The sequence below is a fragment of the Cyclopterus lumpus genome, chromosome 5 (genome assembly GCF_009769545.1).
Source record: "Cyclopterus lumpus isolate fCycLum1 chromosome 5, fCycLum1.pri, whole genome shotgun sequence".
Lineage (NCBI taxonomy): Eukaryota > Metazoa > Chordata > Actinopteri > Perciformes > Cyclopteridae > Cyclopterus > Cyclopterus lumpus.
In genome coordinates, this window is record NC_046970.1 from 14369984 (window position 1) to 14391024 (window position 21041).

General features: G+C 41.9%; 3 protein-coding genes across 6 annotated transcripts; 2 read left to right on the forward strand and 1 right to left on the reverse strand.

Moving 5' to 3' along the window:
• The first annotated feature begins 1809 nt into the window (after window positions 1-1809).
• cdkn1a (cyclin-dependent kinase inhibitor 1A) lies at window positions 1810-6072 on the forward strand. Of its 4 annotated transcripts, none has more exons than XM_034533302.1 (3): window positions 1810-2032; window positions 3985-4418; window positions 4511-6072. In XM_034533302.1, the coding sequence occupies exons 2-3, from the start codon at window positions 3989-3991 to the stop codon at window positions 4564-4566; spliced, it is 486 nt and encodes a 161-aa protein (XP_034389193.1). In that variant the 5' UTR covers window positions 1810-2032; window positions 3985-3988; the 3' UTR covers window positions 4567-6072. The 4 variants fall into 4 exon arrangements, with proteins under 4 accessions (XP_034389193.1, XP_034389191.1, XP_034389190.1 ...); XM_034533300.1 differs by having other exon boundaries at window positions 1811-2032; window positions 3980-4418; XM_034533299.1 differs by lacking the exon at window positions 1810-2032 and adding an exon at window positions 3516-3648 and having other exon boundaries at window positions 3980-4418; window positions 4511-6068.
• Window positions 6073-8628: 2556 nt separating this feature from the next.
• On the forward strand, window positions 8629-11403 carry tmcc2 (transmembrane and coiled-coil domain family 2). Its single transcript, XM_034532201.1, is given in 9 exon segments — window positions 8629-8640; window positions 9026-9079; window positions 9081-9152; window positions 9155-9457; window positions 9760-10376; window positions 10624-10681; window positions 10683-10760; window positions 11105-11357; window positions 11360-11403. Coding segments are annotated over 9 exon segments (1491 nt in total).
• Window positions 11404-14778: 3375 nt separating this feature from the next.
• usp49 (ubiquitin specific peptidase 49) lies at window positions 14779-20295 on the reverse strand. Its single transcript, XM_034532513.1, is given in 9 exon segments — window positions 14779-14977; window positions 15062-15267; window positions 15422-15530; window positions 16103-16310; window positions 16614-17575; window positions 17578-17743; window positions 17745-17798; window positions 17800-18086; window positions 20014-20295. Coding segments are annotated over 8 exon segments (1947 nt in total). The 5' UTR covers window positions 18022-18086; window positions 20014-20295; the 3' UTR covers window positions 14779-14957.
• Between the last annotated feature and the right edge of the window lie 746 nt (window positions 20296-21041).

The following is a 21041-nucleotide window of genomic DNA, read 5'->3' on the forward strand; positions in this document are numbered from 1 at the left end:
GCCATATGAAACCACATCTGTGGCTCATGGTAGCAAACAGAGCAATTTTGAGAGAGAACAAATGTGTGTTTGGTTAAACGTAGGGGGAAAAAACTTCAGTAGCAATTATTTTGCTACTGTGCAACGTCTGTAAAGGGGTAAAAAGTAGGACGTGGATGGATAGTGGAATAATGATCGTTCTGTCTTTTTAAGCATCCTGATTATGTTTGAATTTGGTCTCTTTTGCACATTAACACATGGTAAATCAATTAGTATTAAACTACACCACAATCGTTCTGATGAGAATAGTATAAAGGAATTTAAATTAAAAAGTTTTTTTTCAAAAACATGTAATTTGAGTGTAAATGGGTCATAGTGGCAGGTAATTAGGTTGCGACAAGCAGGACTCCCATGACTAGCTTTAGTGGCCGCTGTCCCTGCATCGTGTCTATGTGCTTTATTTGGCACCATTTATCACATGAAACTTTCACATTGCAGAACATAATGCAGACTCACTGCAGCTGCCTTTGAGCTGAGAGATAATAAAGTGTCTGCTCAACTACAAATGTAGAGTCACACAGATGCTGCTCAGCAACAAACAGTATGCACTCATTGTATCTTTCCATTTAGTTTAAACTTCATTACCTTCAGTACATATCACCACTGAATCTCTTATGTCCCATCAGTCTCCTCAACAAAGGACTCACTGTGGTGTCGGATCAGTTGGGCCTTTATACACCGCATCCTACAGTTGGGTCTCTTGTTGTTGTGCTGGGAACTAGGCTCATGGAGTTGGGAAGCATGAGGAGTTGTTTCTTGGTTGACCTGTTCCCGAGATAAACAAGCTTGTCTGCGACAAGAGGACTGGAACAGTTCAAAATGTAACCAATGTGAAAGTTAAAGAGACTTGTAACAGAGTTTGGCTATGGCCTCAAAATTCAATACGACTTTATTATTCTCTTGTTATAGTCTTACTTTGTTAACTGCTTTCGGAAACAAATATTAAAAGAATAGAGGGGCACTTGTTTTAGCTCCCTGTACAAGTACAGTTTTACACAACACATTTGATCGTGTTTTTTATTGATTTATTTTTATGGATCTAAAAATTAATCATGGGATAAGATGTTAAAATGATTTGTGAAAATGGTCCCAAGATGGTAAAAGACAAATATTAAAGATGTAACATGAAATTGAACAATAAAATCCGAAGTCCAAAACAGTATTAGTGCTAACAAACAAAACAAAAGCAATACTATAAAGGTCCTGCATTTTTTTTAGAATAAGTACAAGAGTATTACCATAAAAATATACTTGTGGTGAAAGTAAAAGTACTCATTATTTCAGAATAGATTATAATTATTGAGCCATTAATGTGTACACCGCAATGTAATGTTGCATCTGGTAATGTTGGGGCTAATACTTTACATAGTGTTGCGTAGCTTAATTTATAGTAAAATAGTATAATGTATTAGTTGATTCATAGATTTTTATTAATAACATAAATCTGCAAAGAAAACAAAGAAATGTAGAGGAGTAAAAAGTATGATATTTACCTAAAAAATTAAGTGGAGTAGAAGTATAAAGTTGAATAAAAAGTACCTTATTTGTAGTTAAATACAGTGCTAATAGTAAAAATACCTTTTTTACGTTACTTGTGGTATATTAACTAAATAAAATAAGTAATAAGTAAGATGGCATGATATGCGCACTGAGAGGCAGAGCGAGGCTCTTTCTGGGTTTCATGAGATGGAATTTCCTCTCGAGTACAGAGCCAAACTCTCACGTGCGCTCATGTGTTTACCCGGCCAAGTTTCACGTGCGAGTACATTCGACTCCGCCTCTGCACGAGAGAGGAAGGATCTCCGCCCTCCGGAGTTCAAACCACGTTAGCCGATGTCTGTGAGAATACTTCGAGAAATGATCAAGGAGAGTACTATTCGCCACTACTAGTAGTATTTGATTAATTTGAGAGGGCGGGGTTGAATAACAAAAAGCGGATAAACGGACCAGTTTCATTCAACAGTTTTGAATCAGACGGATTTCGACTGGTAATGTAAGTAAATGATTCTGAACTAATGTTAATTAGCTAGTTCAAACTGTCTGTATTGCTGATGTGATTTGGGGTTTTGTTGGATTGTAAGCGTCTCTAGAAACACGTGTCTCCGGTTTAGTCTGGTTATACATAACATTAGCTGGTAAAATCTCCATTTGTGTCCATATATTGTCCATTTGTTTTATTTTCAATCATCTTGATAATTCTCCGTTTGCATGACTAATAGCTAAGAGTTAACGTTGCGTGGGTTTGTATTACGTAAGTTATCACTTTTCAAGGTTTCAGTTTATCACTCAAAAGGCTTCTTGTCAGAGTTATTTTAATATTTGAATGGTGATGGAGGTTGGTCGGGCTCCAGTGACAGCCCAGTTGTTCCTGCCGACACGAGCGCCGGCCTCACGTGGAGCAGTGTAGTAAACTGGGCAGGGTCTATCTTCGCTGTTGGCTCTCCTCCGCCGAGCCCATTCCGGTGACTCCGCAATACATGTAGTATCGTTATCCCGCCTCAGACTTGAATCACTCCGCCCCGTCCGGCTCTCACTGTGACGTCGTGGTAAAAAAAGGGGGGCGGGGGGGTTAAGAAACTGGTGTCTCACATAGTGCCCCTCACAATTTTCCCACACATTTTTACCCAACATAGATGAGGATTCATTAGAATGATAACACACTTTTGGACCCGTTTTAATCAGATTTCTCCTTTTTACTCGAGGGAATTCATATAATTAATAATAACATCCCAATACGAATGGATCTAATACTGTTATTAGTCAAGTATATACTGTCATTTTAAGACACCAAATAATGTACTACAGTGATGAACAGAAAAAAGATGCATTTGCTTTAAAGTAGCTTTGAAGTAGCCATTAGTCCAAGTCAAACTGGAATAAGTGCGTCTGACTGTTCCTGTTAATGTTGACAATGTGTACACAATGGTTCATACGTCTCGACCCTATAAAACCGGGGCAGTTCTGTTCTCAGATAAAATACCATACGACAGTGAACTTCATTAGTGTCTCCCATATTATTATTATTATTATTATTATTTTATTATAATTAAAATGACCTCTATTCCCCTAGAGTGAAGTACAGAGCCGTAGCTGGATCATTAGGGTGGGCTGAGAATCCTGTCCAGCACTTCCCGGATGACTATAATGACGTATTATTCTCCTGAGACACAGCTCATTCCTTTCTGTAGCTCTTTCAGGAAACTGCCATTACCAGTCAACCCCTATACTTGGAATAGTTTTTAATGTGAATGCTGTTTGAATGCCAAGATGTGGAGAGCACTTATTGAAATATAAAACTATTTAATCTAACCTCTTCTATGATCTGCTTAGCTGGTTATTGAGGTTCGAAACTTGTTAGCCGGCTGTCTGTAGAAGACCCGACACTGCCACCTAGTGGTGCCTCTGTGGGCCTGCAGTGATCACAGCCTCTGCTGAGGATTTGCCTTGACATGTCTGGCTGAGATTATGTCCAGACATGTACCAGTGATTCACACAGGAGGGCTCAATGAGTCACTGGCTGCTCAAGGTTCTTATAAAGAGCTGCCCAGTAACACCAGTCTGAGATGCTCCGAAGTTCACATTAAGGATAGTTAACCGATTAGAGAAATGGTAAGCCTGATTTATACTTTATAATAAGATTAAGATTGAGGTAGTATTTAAAAACTTAAACAGGATAACTTCTGCTTCATGTTTTGTTGATTCAGGATTGATTTTTAGCAAAGCTTATAATTTTTTTATTTTTGAATTATTTGGTGGAAAAATTGAGGCGTTTATTTACAGATGAGAATTATATCCGCTGCCATTAGTTTTTTTTTTGGCCATACTTATTGACAAGGAGGAGAAACATTACAGCTCATCATCACTGTCTCGGCTGATAATTGGTGATGTCCAACAGCAGCTTTTCCAACTAACCGCTGGTCTTAACCTCTGTTTCCCGCAGTGCAGAACGATGGATACTCACAAGCCGATCCTGAGGACTGGCACCGCTCGACGAAACCTGTTCGGCCCAGTCGACAGAGAGCAGCTGCAGATGGAGTACCAAGCAATCATACGGAGTGACCTGGAGGAGGCTTGCAATCGATGGGGCTTTGACTTCCTTTTGGATAAGCCTCTGGAGAACAGTAATTTCCAGTGGGAGGGCATCCCAGACACCAAGGTGCCGCTGTTCTACAGATCCGCTATGCTTGGTCTGGGATATGCAGAAGGTCAGAGGGCAGCAGAGGCAGCGGTTAAACCCAAGGAAGGAGGAAGGGTAGAGCTGCCAGAGAGGGAGAAGGAGAACACCCCATGTTCGCCAGAGAGATGTACAGTCAACCAGGATAACACACCAGGGAGAAGAGAGGACACAGGGCTGAAGAGGAGACAGACAAACCTTACAGGTACACATTTAGAAATTCCAAGTGTGAATGCGTAGACTTGTGATTCTGTGTGGATTTGCATGAGCTGAATTTCCGGTTCTTTATCTCAACAGATTTTTATCAGGCTAAAAGAAGAGTAGTTGGGATGCCACGCAAATCTGGCGAATGATAAGGTGCCAATATACCAAGAGAACCACACCAACAGTGCTTCTCTCAGGAAGTCCACTCTCTGCACAGTCACTCAACAGGAGGTCTTGGACCCAGAGAACCACCTGAAAACACAATGGACCTCAGCGTTACATTTTTGTAAAATGTAACTATATGGTTAATTAGGGTTCTGTATTTACTCTGAGGGCGGTTGTTGCTTTTCCCAGTGGTAAGAAGGGGACATTTGAGCACAGGAGATTAACGGTAATCTCTCAAATCAGTGGATTTATACTCATTTGGATCATGGGGATGCCAAAGTGTTGTCGGACCTTTCCTACTGTACATTCCACAGTGCTGCTTCGTAGAGACTCTGTACCTCCAGCAGTACGGAGGAATGATGGATGAGCACATTACTGTCTACACTTGAAACAGATGTAATGTTGGTTGTAATCATTATTGAGTTGCTGTGACAAATCTGCAGATTTATAGAAAAAGGTCGAGAACAGATGAAGCTCTTTGGCTCTTTTGTTCAAATCCACTATTGCTTTTTTTACAATGTTTTTTTTTCTTTTTGTGAATCATGAGGGCTAGGATTTATTTTCTGTGTGTCGTACTTAATATATTTGGACGGGCAGTCCGTTTTTTTCTACCATCATGTATTCATAGGAAAAAGCTTTGAGAGTTTTGATATCCTGTGCATGCAGTTGATTTGCTTTAGATTATTATTGACAGAAGTGCCATCATGTCTTTCAATCCTTCCATCTGATGCCTGTCGATTGATTTTCAAAGCAGATCTCCATAAGTGCACGTTCTGGATTCTGATGTGTACAGCTCCAGATACTGTAGGTTAGGAGCATAACAACATGTCTTTGGAACACTTAAAACACTTTATTTAGGTTGATTTATATATATATATATATAGATATATATAAATACATATATCAGAGATGTGTATATATAGAGTTCAATACAGCACTGTTAAGTAGCATATTCAGAAAAAAACAGTGCAGTATTGTATCAAGGGCCTCTGCGGTACTTTATTTGTTTCGGTATTTGAAGCTCCATAAAGGACAATCAGGAGGAAGTGTTTTCAGAAGCAAATGTATTAATTACTAAGCTAAAGTGCTTTATTCTTTTTTAATTGGAAGCATAGTGCAATTCTAACAGACAATGTGTTATTATCTGCCTCACATTTGTGTTTTTGTTCTTGACACTTGTTTATGTTGGTAAATCCTGCTGTTATGGTTCATCTGAATGGTTGTCAAACGAGGTCACTGTGATGCTAATTCTCACCAACAGACGGCTTAGAAATGTTTACCGCTGCAAATACAGAGCTAAGCAAATAACAGCATTACCCTAATCAATAAATGCACTTCTGTTTGTAGATGCGTGTGCACAGGTCCTACATATTGTTCTATATTAAAAGCTACAAATTAAAAGATATATCCTTATTTATTGTGAGATGTCATGCCTTGTGTTAATTTGTTTAATTATTATGACTTCCAATAAAATGTTCAAATGACACGTCTGATAAATGTTTCGTTTTATTTGTTGTGGATGGTTAACAATTAAAAACAGTAAGTTTGGAATATTTTATTATACCAATAATATACACCATTGTATCAGTGTATTCAAAGTTTAAGTTTAGTAGTAGTTTGAATTCGCTCCAGTTCAACTAGCAGCATCAGTAAAACGCTACTTTCATATTAATGCATCAGTATGCTGATGATACTTGTGTACATCTACTGTTTGAATGGATAACTTTTCCCAAAGTAAAACTTCTGAATACTTCCCACTATACTGCACTTTTATGCAACACCTTGTAATTGGATGAATGCTGTTTTCCCCCTCTTAGAAATATATTTCAGGTTTTCCTCCCCGACGGCCTTCTGTCTGTGGATGGTATCCCTCCACTGACACACATGCCAGCACATAGAGAGATTTTAAATGATACAACTTCAAGCACCCCTGAGCAGCTCAAACAGGCTTCTGTTGTTGTAACACTTTGCTCTGCTCCTCTGTGGAGGAGGTACATTAAGAGAGTGAGTCACTGCTCAGGCAGACACACTGTACTTTGGCACCACATCCCTGCAGCCCCACATGTGTTTGTATTGAGGGTTTAGGGGATGCAGGCCCTGCTGTACTCCCTCCTCCGTCCCCTCCCTCCTCTCTCCTCTGGCCTCGGCGGCACAGAGGCACCTGCACGCCTGCGCTAAGCTTCTCCCATCCCCCGCCCATTCCCCTCCATCATCTGTCCCTTAGCTCCCACATCCATTATAGGCCGGGACAGCTAGCATTTGCATTTAGACTGAGAGAGAGCGAGAGCGGGAGAGAGGTAAGAGAGAGACAGAGGGAGCATATGACACAAAGGAGAGAGAGAGAGGGAGGAATAGATCAGTGCATTAGAGGGAGAGGTAGAGAGGGGGGCGAGGGAGAGAGAGAGAGAGGGAGGGAGGCTACAGATATCGATGGCATTAACAATGGAGCGTTAGGATCCAGTGAGGTGATCGTCAGCCATCGAAAGGCTGGGGGTGAAGATATTTGAGGAGGGGGGCTCCTCCTCGGTGAGCTCTGGAGGAGGAGGAGGAGGCAGGAGGAGGAGGATGGGCCTCGAACACAGACTTGCAATGGCACTGCAAAAATTGGATTAAAGCAGTATGGTAACGTTTCTAATTTAATTTATTGCTGTGCTGCTTGTGCCTCATCCTCATGTGTTCGCATCCACGCTTGTTGACATCCATCGGCCGTCTCTCGTGTCACAGTGTGTGCTCCTGCCGAGTGAAGAAGAGGCGGGCATGCCCCTGTCCTCTTTTTTTATGCCATAGGGGTCTATCATCTCCATCCTCATCACAGCCTTCTCCTCGATCTCAGAGCTTTTACATTTTTTTTGTATCCATCACGGATTCATCCCCATTAGATTTGACCATCTGCTCCGTTGTTGTTTCCTGTTATTTGTTTTTTCACCCATATGTAACGCCGGACACTGCGCCTCCCTCCTCGTATGAGCCATTGCTTATAGCTGCTGCATACGAATCTCACTTCTGTGACTAGATCGGGGAATCATAAACCACCAGGGACTGCACTCATCTGTTTGTCTCTCTCCATTCCAATGTGATTGTAACCTACTTGGTTTATATATATATATATATATATATATATATATATATATATATATATATATATATATATAATATATATATATATATATATAAACCAAGTAACACTGCCCGCGTCGCTCTTGCTGATTCATAGCACGAGGAGCATGCAATTAAAAGACAAATAAATCCTTTGCACCGTCCCGTCTGGAGAAATTAGAGCAGCGCTATGAGATGTCTTGATGTCATGTGTCTGTCTGAGCCATGCATGTTTGCAGGGTTTTGACATCAGTCATTAATAATCATGCCATCTGCCAAGATATACTTATAGATGATAGCCTACATACGAGGGAGATTCCTCGTTGATCAATGAGATGTTTGCACAGAGATCAATCAGACGGAATGAAAAAGAACTCACGGATATTTACATGCATAGGCACACTATAGAGCCTTTAAAATGAGATCACATACATTTAATCATCATTAACCGTCAACTATGCATAGTGTTTTTACCTCTGTATCCCCCGTGTGCATTTTTTAAATGCATTTTAACTTGTTTGTGGTGAAGCAGAGTTTCTGAGGCTGTGCAGAGCAGGAAGCAGACTAATTATATATCATCTAATTAATGCATGATGGCCTTTTGGTGTACCCTCTAATGCCTCCACCAAATCAATTATAGGCATAATTGCCTAAATCTCATTTCAGAAGCCAAAGTGATTAAACAGGTATTTTTTTGAGTCTTTCCAATAAGTTTCCTCCCTGCAAACTGTAATTTAATGATAACCATATATAAAATATGGAGCAAGTTAACAGCATTTGTTGATTTTCCAAATGATTTATTGAAATAAAACCTGCCCTAATTAAGTCAAAGTGAATATTTGTTCATTTGTTAGTTGTATGTTTCGCATGTTCAGGTGACCTTCGTTTCCTGACTAAAATACTCTGTGGATCACACTGAAACAAATGAATTAAAGTTGTACCAATTGAACATGTTGTCGACAGTATTTTCCCTATTAGGGCCCATTAGTTCTAATGTGATGCATAATTAGTTAGGAAATCATTGAGAAAATGAGTTGTAAATGAAAGTCTAACTATTTTTGGAAGGCCAAAAATTAACAAGTTAGTTTATCTGTTTTGGTGCCATCAGATGGATATTCCACTTACGTTTAGATTTACTTCTTTTTTTGAAAAGAAAACACAAACCATTACAATCAGGATTCGACACTGGCCCTTTCACTGTTACTCAAAAATAATATTTGACTTTGAGTAAATTTCAATACATGTTGATGTTCTTTCTTCTTGAGTAATCATGTCAATAATCCACGACTGTGTATTGTAGTACTCACTCCCCCCTGATTACCTCCCCCTGCCCTCTCGTCCCCTCAGCTGGACAAGAGCGAGGTGGCAACTCTAAGCCTACCTTCCACCACCAGCCATGGCGGGCTCTGACGGTAACATCAGTGCGGACGTTGCGCCGCCGCCAGCAGCAGCAGCAGCGTCTGGGGTCATGGCCTGTGGGGTGCAGAGGGTTTTGGGGTTGGCGAGCCACAGCGGACACGCGCTGCCTTGGAGCATCTGCAGCAGAAGGTCCTGAAGGTCACCGAGCAGATTCGTGTGGAGCAGGAGGCCCGGGACGACAACGTCGCAGAGTACCTGAAGTTGGCCCACAACGCAGACAAACAGCAGGCGTCTAGGATCAAGCAGGTGTTTGAGAAGAAGAACCAGAAGTCAGCACAGACCATTGCACACTTGCACAAGAAACTAGAGCACTATCACAAGAAGCTAAAGGAGATAGAGCAGGGTATGTGAGCACGTTGTGTGTGCATTTAGACATGTGATATCTTTGTGTGCAGTTGTTTTTGTGATGTGGCTGTTTTGAATAATGATCTCAAGGCTGACTCAAACAAGTGTTGAACTATATCTGTGTGGACAGTTGTGTCCAAATATAGACTGATGATTCTCATCTCCTAAACCAATGCATCATCCTGTCTCTCACCTTAATTCTCCACAGGGCCTGCTCTCCTCATCTATCTCCCTAGAGTTCTCTCCCTTAACCTAATCTCTCCTTCCTTTGAGATCCTCCACTTCTCTGCTTCCTCATTTATCTTCCCTCTCTACAGAATGGACCGGCCCGGCAGCCTAAGGATGTCCTGCGGGACATGCAGCAGGGATTAAAGGACGTCGGGGCTAATGTTCGTGCTGGGATAAGTGGTTTTGGAGGTGGTGTAGTTGAAGGGGTCAAAGGTGGAGTAACTGCCCTCACTCACACAGCCGTGGTCTCCAAGCCGAGGGAGTTTGCCAGTCTTATCAGGAACAAGTTTGGCAGCGCAGATAACATCGCTCACCTGAAGGACTCACTTGAGGACGGAGTCGGGGGCCACTCCGAGGACACCCTCACACCTCGTGCACTGAGTGGAAGTGCTACTCTGGTCTCCAGCCCAAAGTACGGCAGCGACGACGAGTGCTCCAGCGCCACGTCCGGCTCCGCAGCAGGCAGTAATTCAGGTGGTGCGGGGGGAGGAGGGGGACTTTTGGGTCCAACCATGGGGAGCCCCAGACTGGATGGACACCACCACCACCACCATCACATGCACAGCTCCTGGGATTCTCTTCTTGAGGGCCTGCAGGAGATCAAAGCCAGTCAGGCGCACATGGAGGACGCCATCGAGGACATGAAGGGTCAGCTGCAGAGTGACTACTCCTACATGACACAGTGCCTGCAAGAAGAAAGATACAGGTACACATCCAAAGAAAAACGGAAAAAACTGAACTCTGGTGTATTCAATATAGTCCTCACGTGTAGTTCAGTATATATTTTAAAAAGGACATAATAATATACTTTCACAGCTGGACATTGTAGTTTTTAATAAATGTTACTCAAACAAGGCAAATTGCTGGGGACTATTTTCATTTGTGGATAAATACACTTGTGGTATGCTTGCGAGTAATTTCACTTCTTGTGTATGTTTGTATTGTATATTCAGGTATGAGCGACTAGAAGAACAGTTGAATGACTTAACGGAGCTACACCAGAATGAGATGGACTAACCTTAAACAGGAGCTCGCCAGCATGGAGGAAAAAGTCGCCTACCAGTCCTACGAGAGAGCCAGAGATATTCAGGTAACATCTGATATATTGTTGTAGACATTTAAAACTGGGCTTCAAATCACAAGTGTTTATCTCTGATATTAAATATCCTTAGTTGTCCTTAATTAAGAGTAGACCCATGAAAAACTCAGTGCTAATGACACACAACCCACCAACTGTTAGTTTCTGATTCAAATTTCTCAAAATCGATCATGACATCACACTGCCCCGCCCCAAACCCCTGCAAATAAAATAGAAATCTCTCATGTGAGATAACCAAGACCCTTCTTCTACCTTTGGCAGAAAAGAATGTGTTCATTTATGATTTTTAAAAAGCTGAGGCTCTAATACACTGTATACTGTGTGTGTGCATACAGGAGGCGGTGGAGTCGTGCCTGACTCGCATCACCAAGCTGGAGCTGCAGCAGCAACAGCAGCAGGTCGTCCAGTTGGAGGGAGTGGAGAACGCCAATGCTCGAGCTCTGCTGGGCAAACTCATCAACGTCATCCTGGCGCTCATGGCTGTGCTGCTGGTTTTCGTCTCCACCTTGGCCAACTTCATCACCCGCTGATGAAGACCCCGAGCCCGGGTGGCCGCCACCGTCCTGCTGACCTTGCTTCTGTTCGTCCTGTGAAGCAGTGGGACTTTGTGGAGCCATGGCTGCTGCCCAGCTGAGCTCCCTGAGAGAGACTCCAGTGGGGGCTAGAGTCACAAACTCAGTCACAAACCCACTGAAGGATTCAGAGACTGAAAGAGAATGAGGACCTCTGTACTTGTTCCCTTTGAGTGTGAACGTGGCGTGTCTGAGGACAAAACATGGCACTTTTGGATGGATCTGGAAGTGATCTGGCAGAGTGTTGAGAGCTGTTTACAGTAAAAAAAAAAAAGAACACAAATGCTCTGCTTGCCAGCAACAGAAGAGATCATCTCATCTCGCCCAAATCTGTTGGTGTTGATGACCAATCATCGATTACATTGCTGCCACCAAAAACTGAGTTTCTTACGAGAAATCTTTGGATCGTCTTTTTCTAAATATTTATGATACATGAATTACAAAGACTAGAGCAACTTAATAATTAAAATGCTGATCATGTTTGCCTTCATGTTGAAGCTATAGTATATTTGAGAGGAAAATGTTTTTTTTCATGAATGTTATTGCTCATGCATGTCCTCATATGTGCACTAAGATGCATCTAGCTGGCATGAGTTAACATTTAATTAATGACTAAATCTTCTTTAACTGCCAGTAATACAGCGCAGAGATGTTGTATCTCAACTCAGTGTCACTGGTTGGTTCCACATCCGGTTGAAGCAGTGCTTTTAGACGCATTCTCTCTTTTTCTTCAAATCGAATAAACTGGATTAAAAAAAGCTGCTGATATCCGCGACAAATTCACCGTAATAATTCAACCATGTAAAATCTGTTCTGTCCATAAATGCTATTTCATAATCACTATTGTAGAACTGCTACTATCTACAGTGTCAAATTAACGGCATGTCAAATTGTATCAAAGTTTATATCCAGTTTGCAAAAAACAATTATCGCTGTTTTATTAAACAATGTAAGAAATAAATGATTTCATATGTTAGGCTTGACCTTGAATACATCCAGAGACTTTTTGACTGAAATGTTGTTGGACTGGGTTAGAGAGCAACATCTTCCATCACTTAAAAACTATAGTACCACCTTCTAATTAGGCCTTTTTTTTTGTCACAAACGTTTTTCATCAATAGTTAATGAAATATTTTCTATAGCTATATAATTCTTTTTTAGGCCATTAATAAGAGTAACTTGTTTGAAAAATCCCTTTGTCTGTGTTGATACACTTTGCGGTGTAGTGTGATCAGCAGTTTACAAAGTGCTGTTTAATACAAACAAGTATTGCTTTACAGCTGATACAGTAGTACAGTTTAATGCTAATCTTCTCATTAGCATTTAGCTCAAATGCTAAGCAGAGACCAGTAGTGAGTGAATTAATGCAAAATGTAGCTTAAGTTTGATAACAGGAGCTAACATTAGCCCACTTCAGCCACATGTGTATCCACATGAACTACACAATGTGCTGCGCAAGAAGTGTTTCAGTTGGAAGAGAGTATCAATATCATAGTTCACCGACACAAGGTGTCAATAAAATATTACTAACAAAACATTGTGAATATCAATGAAACTAATTCAGGATTTGATTTGTGAATGAAAAACTAACTTTTATTGATGGGTACAAACCCATCATGGTACATAATTAAAAAGATAAATAATCTTCAGATTATTTTGCATATTTTACATTTGATGCCCTCCCATTATATTTCTGAAACCGATTAGTTATTCTCTGCTTCAAATCTTTAAGCAACAATTAAAGCAGAATTAATAGATCATCCGTGTATCCATCTAATACTCCTGTGATTTATTTAAATTCCACTTCATTGTATCTGTTATGATGCTAAATGTGTGACATTTATCACTGTGTATCCTTTTTTAATGCCGTCCACATAGATGTTGCAGGCATTATGATGGCTGAGTGACGCTCCATACAACATGCTTACGACCTGATGAACTCTCCTCCGTCTATTAGTTGAGACAAATGGTCGCGCTGAAGAGACCATTCACTCTAAAATAAATACAACCCAAGAATCGTTTCAAATTTGTTTTGTCTTTTTAATAATCACCGTCTGGTAAAATCCATATGACCATTACATTTATGACAGGTATTCTTACAGTACAAGACAGAACTCAAAGGGATCAGAGCCGGTGGCATGGCCACACCTGATCACTGAAAAGTAAGACATTCATCGTCATTAGATTGTTCACAAATGTAATTTGGGTTTGACTCGTATCAAACACAAGTTTTTCTTGATTACCTAGCAAATTCTAAAGACCTTGATAGAAACAGCAGAGTAGAAAAAAACATTGTCTAACAAGCAGAAGAATTCCTGATTTTATCTTAATTCCTGTCAAGATGCAAGATGTACAATATATTGCTTTCAGGTGCTCAACTCAAAAAAGTTCCTCCAACACATTCTTCTTTATCACAGTCTGCCCTCTCACTCATTTCTCCTGCAGTTAAAACACAGGTGCAGTGTCTCCGACCCGGGCCCAGACTACCTCACCGTTACACCACAGGGGGAGCTGCCATTTTAACAAGATACAGGAGCTTAAAGATGAACAATCACAAAGATAGGACCAACCATAGTAGCCCCTCCTCAAAAGTGCAGCTTTCCATCACTCACATGTTTTTATGAAAGTGAAACATAGAATGACTACAAAATAAACAAAAAATATTCCTGTTCACTTGAGAGCGCAGGCCAGACAGAGGCCTTGTGGCTAAGACACGGTATCCAGTCACAGCAGTACAATTGAGGAGAGGACACAATGAAGTACAAACACAGGGATGAGCATTAAAAGTTTCCATGACTGACATTTCACGATAATTATAAATGTTGAACAGGAGGCGACACAGAGTCTGGACTTTAGTCACTAGATTCATTTAATTCAAGTGCAACTACACAATGATGTTGAAATAAGTACCTTTTATAATATTTAGTGCATTGGCTATCAAATGTACAGTTACATATAAAATGCACATTAACAACATCATTGTGATAGAAATGCTCTAAAATCCAGAATCCATGTGGCTTTTAAATGTGAAATGCTGTTTCAGGAGAGCGCCTGATTGGTTCCAGACTCAACAGACATGAGCCCGATTGTATTTAAAACACGGACGCACATTGTGGTGTTTCAGCAGGACAGAGTCGGACATGCTCCCACATTCTTCAGGCCATTAACCGATATGCTGGTCCAACAGGCCAAAAAACACTGTGGCCCTCATTTATGAAAGGTTTTGGATTTCTTCCTTCCTGCTTTTTTCTTTTAAACGAACATAATCCAAAGCGAGCCAGATTTAAATGATTTTCCTTTAATTTACCGTGGCAACATTACAGTGTGTGTACCATTAGTATATTTTTTCTCATCTAGATAAAGCTGCTAAAATGTTCACCTTGATGTATGCTTGTGGCTGTCCTACTGCCCCCGTTGCTATCTTTTTTTAGTAAATCAATTCAAAGCAATTGCTGAGTGACACCCGGGAAAACGTTTTCATAAATGCAGCCTTAAGTTGCCCAAACAGGTCGACATCACAGCGAGAGGTACCTAGGCAGACCTCTGGGTATAGAAGAGGATATAGGCCTGAGTGTTGCACACTTCCTCCACACTGCAAACCTTCATCTCAGAGTCATTACAGTGGACCCAGGAAACCTGAAATACATTGATAAAAGAGGTTATCAACAGAACCACAGGACTTCATAGTTTGGTATGAATCCAGTCCCGTCTCTTCCTCACCTCCTTCTGTATTGTAGCAGTATGCGGTGTAGTGCCCTGAGCCAAAGCCTTTACCATGATGCATAACAACAGCAGACAGATCGTAGGTGTAGCCTCCTCTGTGGACAGAGTGACCCGAGCCTGTGCAGCAGTATGGTTTGATGTTCAGAACCTGGTCAAAGGCCACGTGGACGCCGATTTTCTCCCTATGGTTCCGCCCGGACCATCTGCCATACAACAGGGACTAGTCAGCCTCACAAGCACCAAGATAAATTCAGCGACAAAAAAAAACAATGCAATGAACAAGACGTGGTTTCTCAACGCGTTTTTTAAGTTATTTAACAGTAAACATGAGAAAGATCCGCTCATAGAGAAACTTACCTGAAGCGTTTGAGGTGCAGCCGTAGAACCTGAGGTAAACGGTAGATCAGAAGCTGCTTATGAGCCTCTGACAGAACTAAGGGTTTGTGGGATGATTTCCGTCTTCTTTCTAACAAACCATGACACAATGAAATGGTAAATTAATCCACAATCAAGTCAAACTACTATCACTGATTTGATGCTTTGTTAAACACACTTCCTTACAATATACAGTACCTTGAAAGCAAACAAAAATATTTGATTTTAGTCAATGCCTTCTCCAAGGCTGTGAACAGTTAACACTCCTCCTACATGTCATTGTCCTGCTGGAGGCACTGCCTCTTAATCAAAGCTGAATTAATTTTTATACAACCATTTTGTACATGCATTTATTTAAAAGTCAGGTTTTCTTCATTAAATTCATATCATGAACAAAATTTCTCCGGGCACTAAATCCTGCACTCAAAGTCCAATATCCTTTTGCGATGGAAGGATAGAGTTTCATTTGCATAAGTTTGTGGCACACATCATTATACCAAAGCTTTGTTAGACTTTTTTTATTTATTCATATGCATGTTAAATTATGGGCAGGCATCCTGAATTAATTCAACTTCAGCTGTAGATCTTAACAGAAAATGTGATTTGAAAATGTCTTTAAACCCTGCTACCTTTGCTTTGCATTGTATTAAACATTGTACTAACTGTTGCAGTGGTTGCAGGCATAGATGCTGCCTTCGAGAGCCTCCATTTCCGTAAACTTGGACAGCATCTCAGTGAGGGTGCAGCTGCGCTGGTAAGCTGTAGAGCCTGAGCCTTTGTCTATGCTGTGGTATCGCTCTGGAAACTCCAAAGACAAATCCCAGAATGGCTCAACTGTGTTAGACTTGTGCTTACAGGACAGACAAGTCACCTAAAAAACACAGCGAGAAGAGAAACAGGTATGTAGTGATGGTTGTTGACACCCGGTCTTCGTCTTAATTCTAGAAGATAATTGTAAAATACCACGAGATGAAGAAAAAAACATCACATTTCTGAGTAATAGAATGTCTTACAGTTGATTATTGTTGTGCTGATGCATCATTAGCCAATCGTTTTTCTTGAATGATAGTAAAAATGAATTCTCTCACTGAGCCATAACGGTGTGAGTTTCAAGCTTTGGGACATGGTACTCATACTATAAAGTGTTTATAGGTGCACAAATCTCATGTCTCACCTGGCTGAGGAGCTGCCCATGAAAGATGGTGTTGAGAACCTTTAGCACTTGCTTGGATAGTTTCCTCTGTGTGATGGGGATAACTATCCTGCGTTTAGACCCCTCTGTGTCCAGCTCCTGCTGCACCTTGTCCAGCAGCTCACACAAGAACTCCTGGGCGTCCTGCTGGTCGTACCCACGGAAAGCAGGGATGAGGTTCCAGACAGAGTGCAGCATGGCGAACGGAGACACTAAAGACCACCGGCCTGACCACATGACCCTAAAAAGTGTATGTAACTCATGGCACAGAGACATTTGCTGGCGGGTGGAGCAGCGAGGCTCCTTGGGTTGGACCAACTCCGAAGCCTGTGGGCAAGGTGGGGCACTTTCCTTGCCCGGGGCCAAATTCCAACTGCCGGGTTTCCCCATGCGTCCAAGAGGGCATCCTGACAGTGCTGTGTTAGCACTGCTGACGACACCTCCTGTCACACCCTTCATCTCCTGGGAGTTATTGGTCTTAGCCAGCAGCTCTTCAGTCTCACACAGGTCCAAAGTGAGAAAACACTCCCTGAATTTCTGCAGGTGGCTCAGCACTTGCAATATTGAGTTCATGTAACATGTGTTCCCCAAATTGCGCAGACCAGTGACACCTGGAGCGAGTCTCCGGCGGGTTACCGCATGTGTGGAGTAGTACCTCCTCAGTTTAGCTGCTCTGCCATTCTGAGGAGTCTTACGGGAAAGGGTGAGAAGGGAAGGCTTCTTGGGAGGAGGAGGTAGGCGTTCTGGAGGGTCGCGAAATTTGCGAGGAATGAGTGTGATAGTGGAACGTGGCGCCTGAGTAAGAAGCCTAGCACTCTTCCTGGGAGGGACATTGCCAAGCTCTTCCATGAGTCTCCTTTTAACCTCTTTTTTTTTGTCTTCTAGCTTCCTCAAGTTTCTCTTTACGCTGATTCTGCAGCTCTTGATGTTTACCGATCCACGGTCCGAAGCATCGTCCCGAGAAGTGCTTTCCTCCTGTGACGCGAAGCCAACTGCATGGCGGGCTGTGGTCCACCTTCCCCAACCCAGGAGGTGCACTCTCCCCCAGTTGAGGAGCGTAGTGAGCGTCTACCTGGGCTGCGAACCGTAGAGAGGGCCCCTCTGAGGAGTTTTGAGGTCTCCCTCTGCATTATCATTCAGTACATAGTCTCCACAGGCAAAACAGAAACACATCCAGCTCACGCACCTCCATAGCCAGTGGGTGCTGTGACTCCTGAAAGTGTTTGAGTGAGTGCTCCTCCATGAAACGTCCACAGGCCACGTGGGAGCACTTGAGGCAGGCCCACACTGAATCGGTGGTGCTGCAGTCCACACAGTGCCATTTTTGTGGATTGAGGATTGAATGGTCGTGGCCCAGACGAAGGCGTCCCACGTGCTTACAACGATCCATCTCTCCCGATACACATGTGGCCTCAGTGATAGGACACACGTCCTGTAACCAAGCAGCACCTCATTCTGAGGGAAGATTTACAGAAGAAGAGAAAGGGATTAAAATCTGCTCATACGATCCAGTGAAAGGACTGAAACACATAGAAAGTCTGAATCATACGTTGAATCATACATTGAATAAGCACACGCGCACGCGCGCACACACACTTTACGTACTGTAAAAGTAGTTTGCTTGATCAGGTTTGGGACAATACATCACAACATCTGTCCACCATCAACAAGAACATTCTGAGAAACAGGGATGAAATTAAAATTAATAGTGCAAAGTTGCATTTTGGTTAATTAATCCAAAATATTTTTTAAATTGAATATTGACACAATTCACCACAACTAGGGACATTAATAAAATAACAATTTACAAAAAAATAAAGGCATTTTCTGAGAAGACAGGTCACAAAACTATCTTTAAGGATACCCAGGCTAGACAAGTAGAAACCCACACTAGTATGGCTTAAATATAGATAGTTTGCAATGGTGAGCACATGGTTTATGTTTACAACGCCTATCAAAAGGTGGGTTTACTAAAGTGAACTTCTCTAAAATGTCTGTTTTGATTATCAACTATATAAAGACATGTAATAGTTTGCGCAACTTATTAAAAAAACATTGTATCCAGAGAAATGAACATGACTGCAAAACTTCTCACAGTTTGACGGATGTTGTGGTGATATGCAAAACAAGATTAACACCATGTGTAAAAACCACTTGATGAATGTGAGACTTGGAACAGAAAGTTCCGGCTTTCTTCTCTTATGTGCTCAAGGTTTTTTTTTTCTTTTTCTTGACTTCACAGAGAGCTTGGGCTCCATGCAACACCATTGATAATGTGGGACTCTAAATAATATTGGGCTATACAAATACACTTTACTTGACATTCCCTATGATTATTAATTCAGATCACTGACAATCATTGGAATAAAGACAAAACAAGAGTATGGGTGTTATGGTGAAAATACAGTATATTTGAAATGTTATTTATTATAACTGTCTGTAAAAATATGCCCCTCTCACTGAAACACAAATGATTGGGCCATATTAAAGATCTTTCACGGCCAAACTGAGGCAGAAATGTTGACATTAAGGAGGATGTCCGTCTGTCCATCTCCATAATGTGGTGAATCCATTTAATGATCGACCTCATCGGTATCTGCGCTGCACTACCCCATTCTCCTTGTGCAAATCCTCCAACACTTTAAAACTACAATTTCAACGAAAATACACCGTTAACTTGAAAGTCGGTGCAACTGGTTTCTAGTCGGTCGCCTTCCCCCACATCGTGCCGCGTTGTGTGTAGCAGCGCCATTGGGAAGTGTCTATTAACGCCGATATTCATAAAATGTTCCAATATCAGAATGCATCTGTCCGTGTTTTAAAGCCCGTCGTCCTAATCGGAACGATCGGCTCTTAACGCCATGCTAAGCTACCCCACCGCCATCCCCGTGTTGAGCCAGAACAAAGAGCAGTCGGAGAGCCACTCTCCAGGAACAGCCAACAACTTTGTTGGTCTGAGGCAGCTCAGCCATAAGTTAGCTAACACCGCTACCCGCTAGCCACGGCAGCTCTGAGGGAGCTTAGCGTTGCCGAGCTGTTCGCTGTCCCTCCTAATGGTGTACTTTAATAGAACAGAGGACCAAGCATCTAACATTTATGTTATTAGCTCGCTACGGTAGCTGCCGTTAGCTACGCGGCTAACACGTTCGCGGAGGACAATCGAAGTTAACCTCACGGTTGTTGTTGGTCGCTAACGTTCACTAACTATTACCGCCGCGCGGCTTTAGCTCGCTAGCGAACTGCGCCGTTAACCATTTAACAAACTCCCCGGTGACTTTTCTCACAGCGAGTCGGTTAATGGGGTGCACGTTACTACCGGGCCTCGTCTGTGTTCGTTACTACATTTGTAACATCTGATAACGGAAAAGCTGGGTAACGTTACCATCGCCAACATCCATCCATCCGGATTGTTGTCCTCCTCCCAGATTGAACAACCCAACTCTCGATCCGAGCCCAGACCCCGCTGCTCTGATTGGACTGGGACTGAGCGGCAACCGGGCTCTCATTGGCGGAAAGGCTGAACAACAGGCAGCAGGATGGACCGTCCTTCTGTCCGTCCACCCACCGATGTCACATGGAACAATAACCGAGGCTAGACCCGCACATCGGGGCAAACCGAGGACAACTGGCCCGGAGCCGTTGACCCCCAGTGTCCCCGAAAGCCCCGTGTTCGCCATGTGTCAGCTGGTTTGTGGTAATCTGATGAAATGCATTAAAGAATGTGTAACTTTTAGGAACGGTATCAGCCGAATATGGTGTTGTAATTGTCATGCTGTCACGTGGAAGGCACACAATCTAGAAGTCGGGCCTAATTTATTGATTGTCAGTGTGTGAAACTGCATGGGGATAAATACTAATCCTAAACATATGAAGAATACTAAGACTGCTGTCCTGCAACAATATTCATAATCTTACATTACATTACATGTCATTTAGCTGACGCTTTTATCCAAAGCGACTTACAATAAGTGCATTAAACCATGAGTCCAAACTCAGAACAACAAGAATAAAGAAAGTACAATTTCTTCAATAACGTTAAACTACAGAGTACTATCCGTAAGTGCCATTTAAGTGCTACTGAAGTGCTAAACAACAAAGTGCTATCGGTAAGGGACATTTAAGTGCTACTAGAGTGCTACTACGGCTCTACCTTCCCTATTCAAGGTATAGTCGAAAAATATGTGTTTTTAGTTTTAGTTCTTTCCCAACAATGTATTGTAGTTATTTTTTACTTTCACACTCATTAGAGTACTTTGTAGAAGCACCATGGAAATCCTCATGTGGGTTTCTGCCAACGTTTTTCTGTTAACTTATTCATACTTTCTTCCCTGCAAATCCTCCAACGTTAACGTTATTAGTAACACGTCTGTATCGTGCATAGTGATCACTACTGTGTCCTAATATGCAATT

Bases quoted from the DNA above. Each gene is read 5' to 3' on its own strand.
- cdkn1a (XM_034533299.1), top strand. The intron at 4,419-4,510 runs GTACACATTTAG...TTATCTCAACAG, and splicing joins GAGACAGACAAACCTTACAG to ATTTTTATCAGGCTAAAAGA.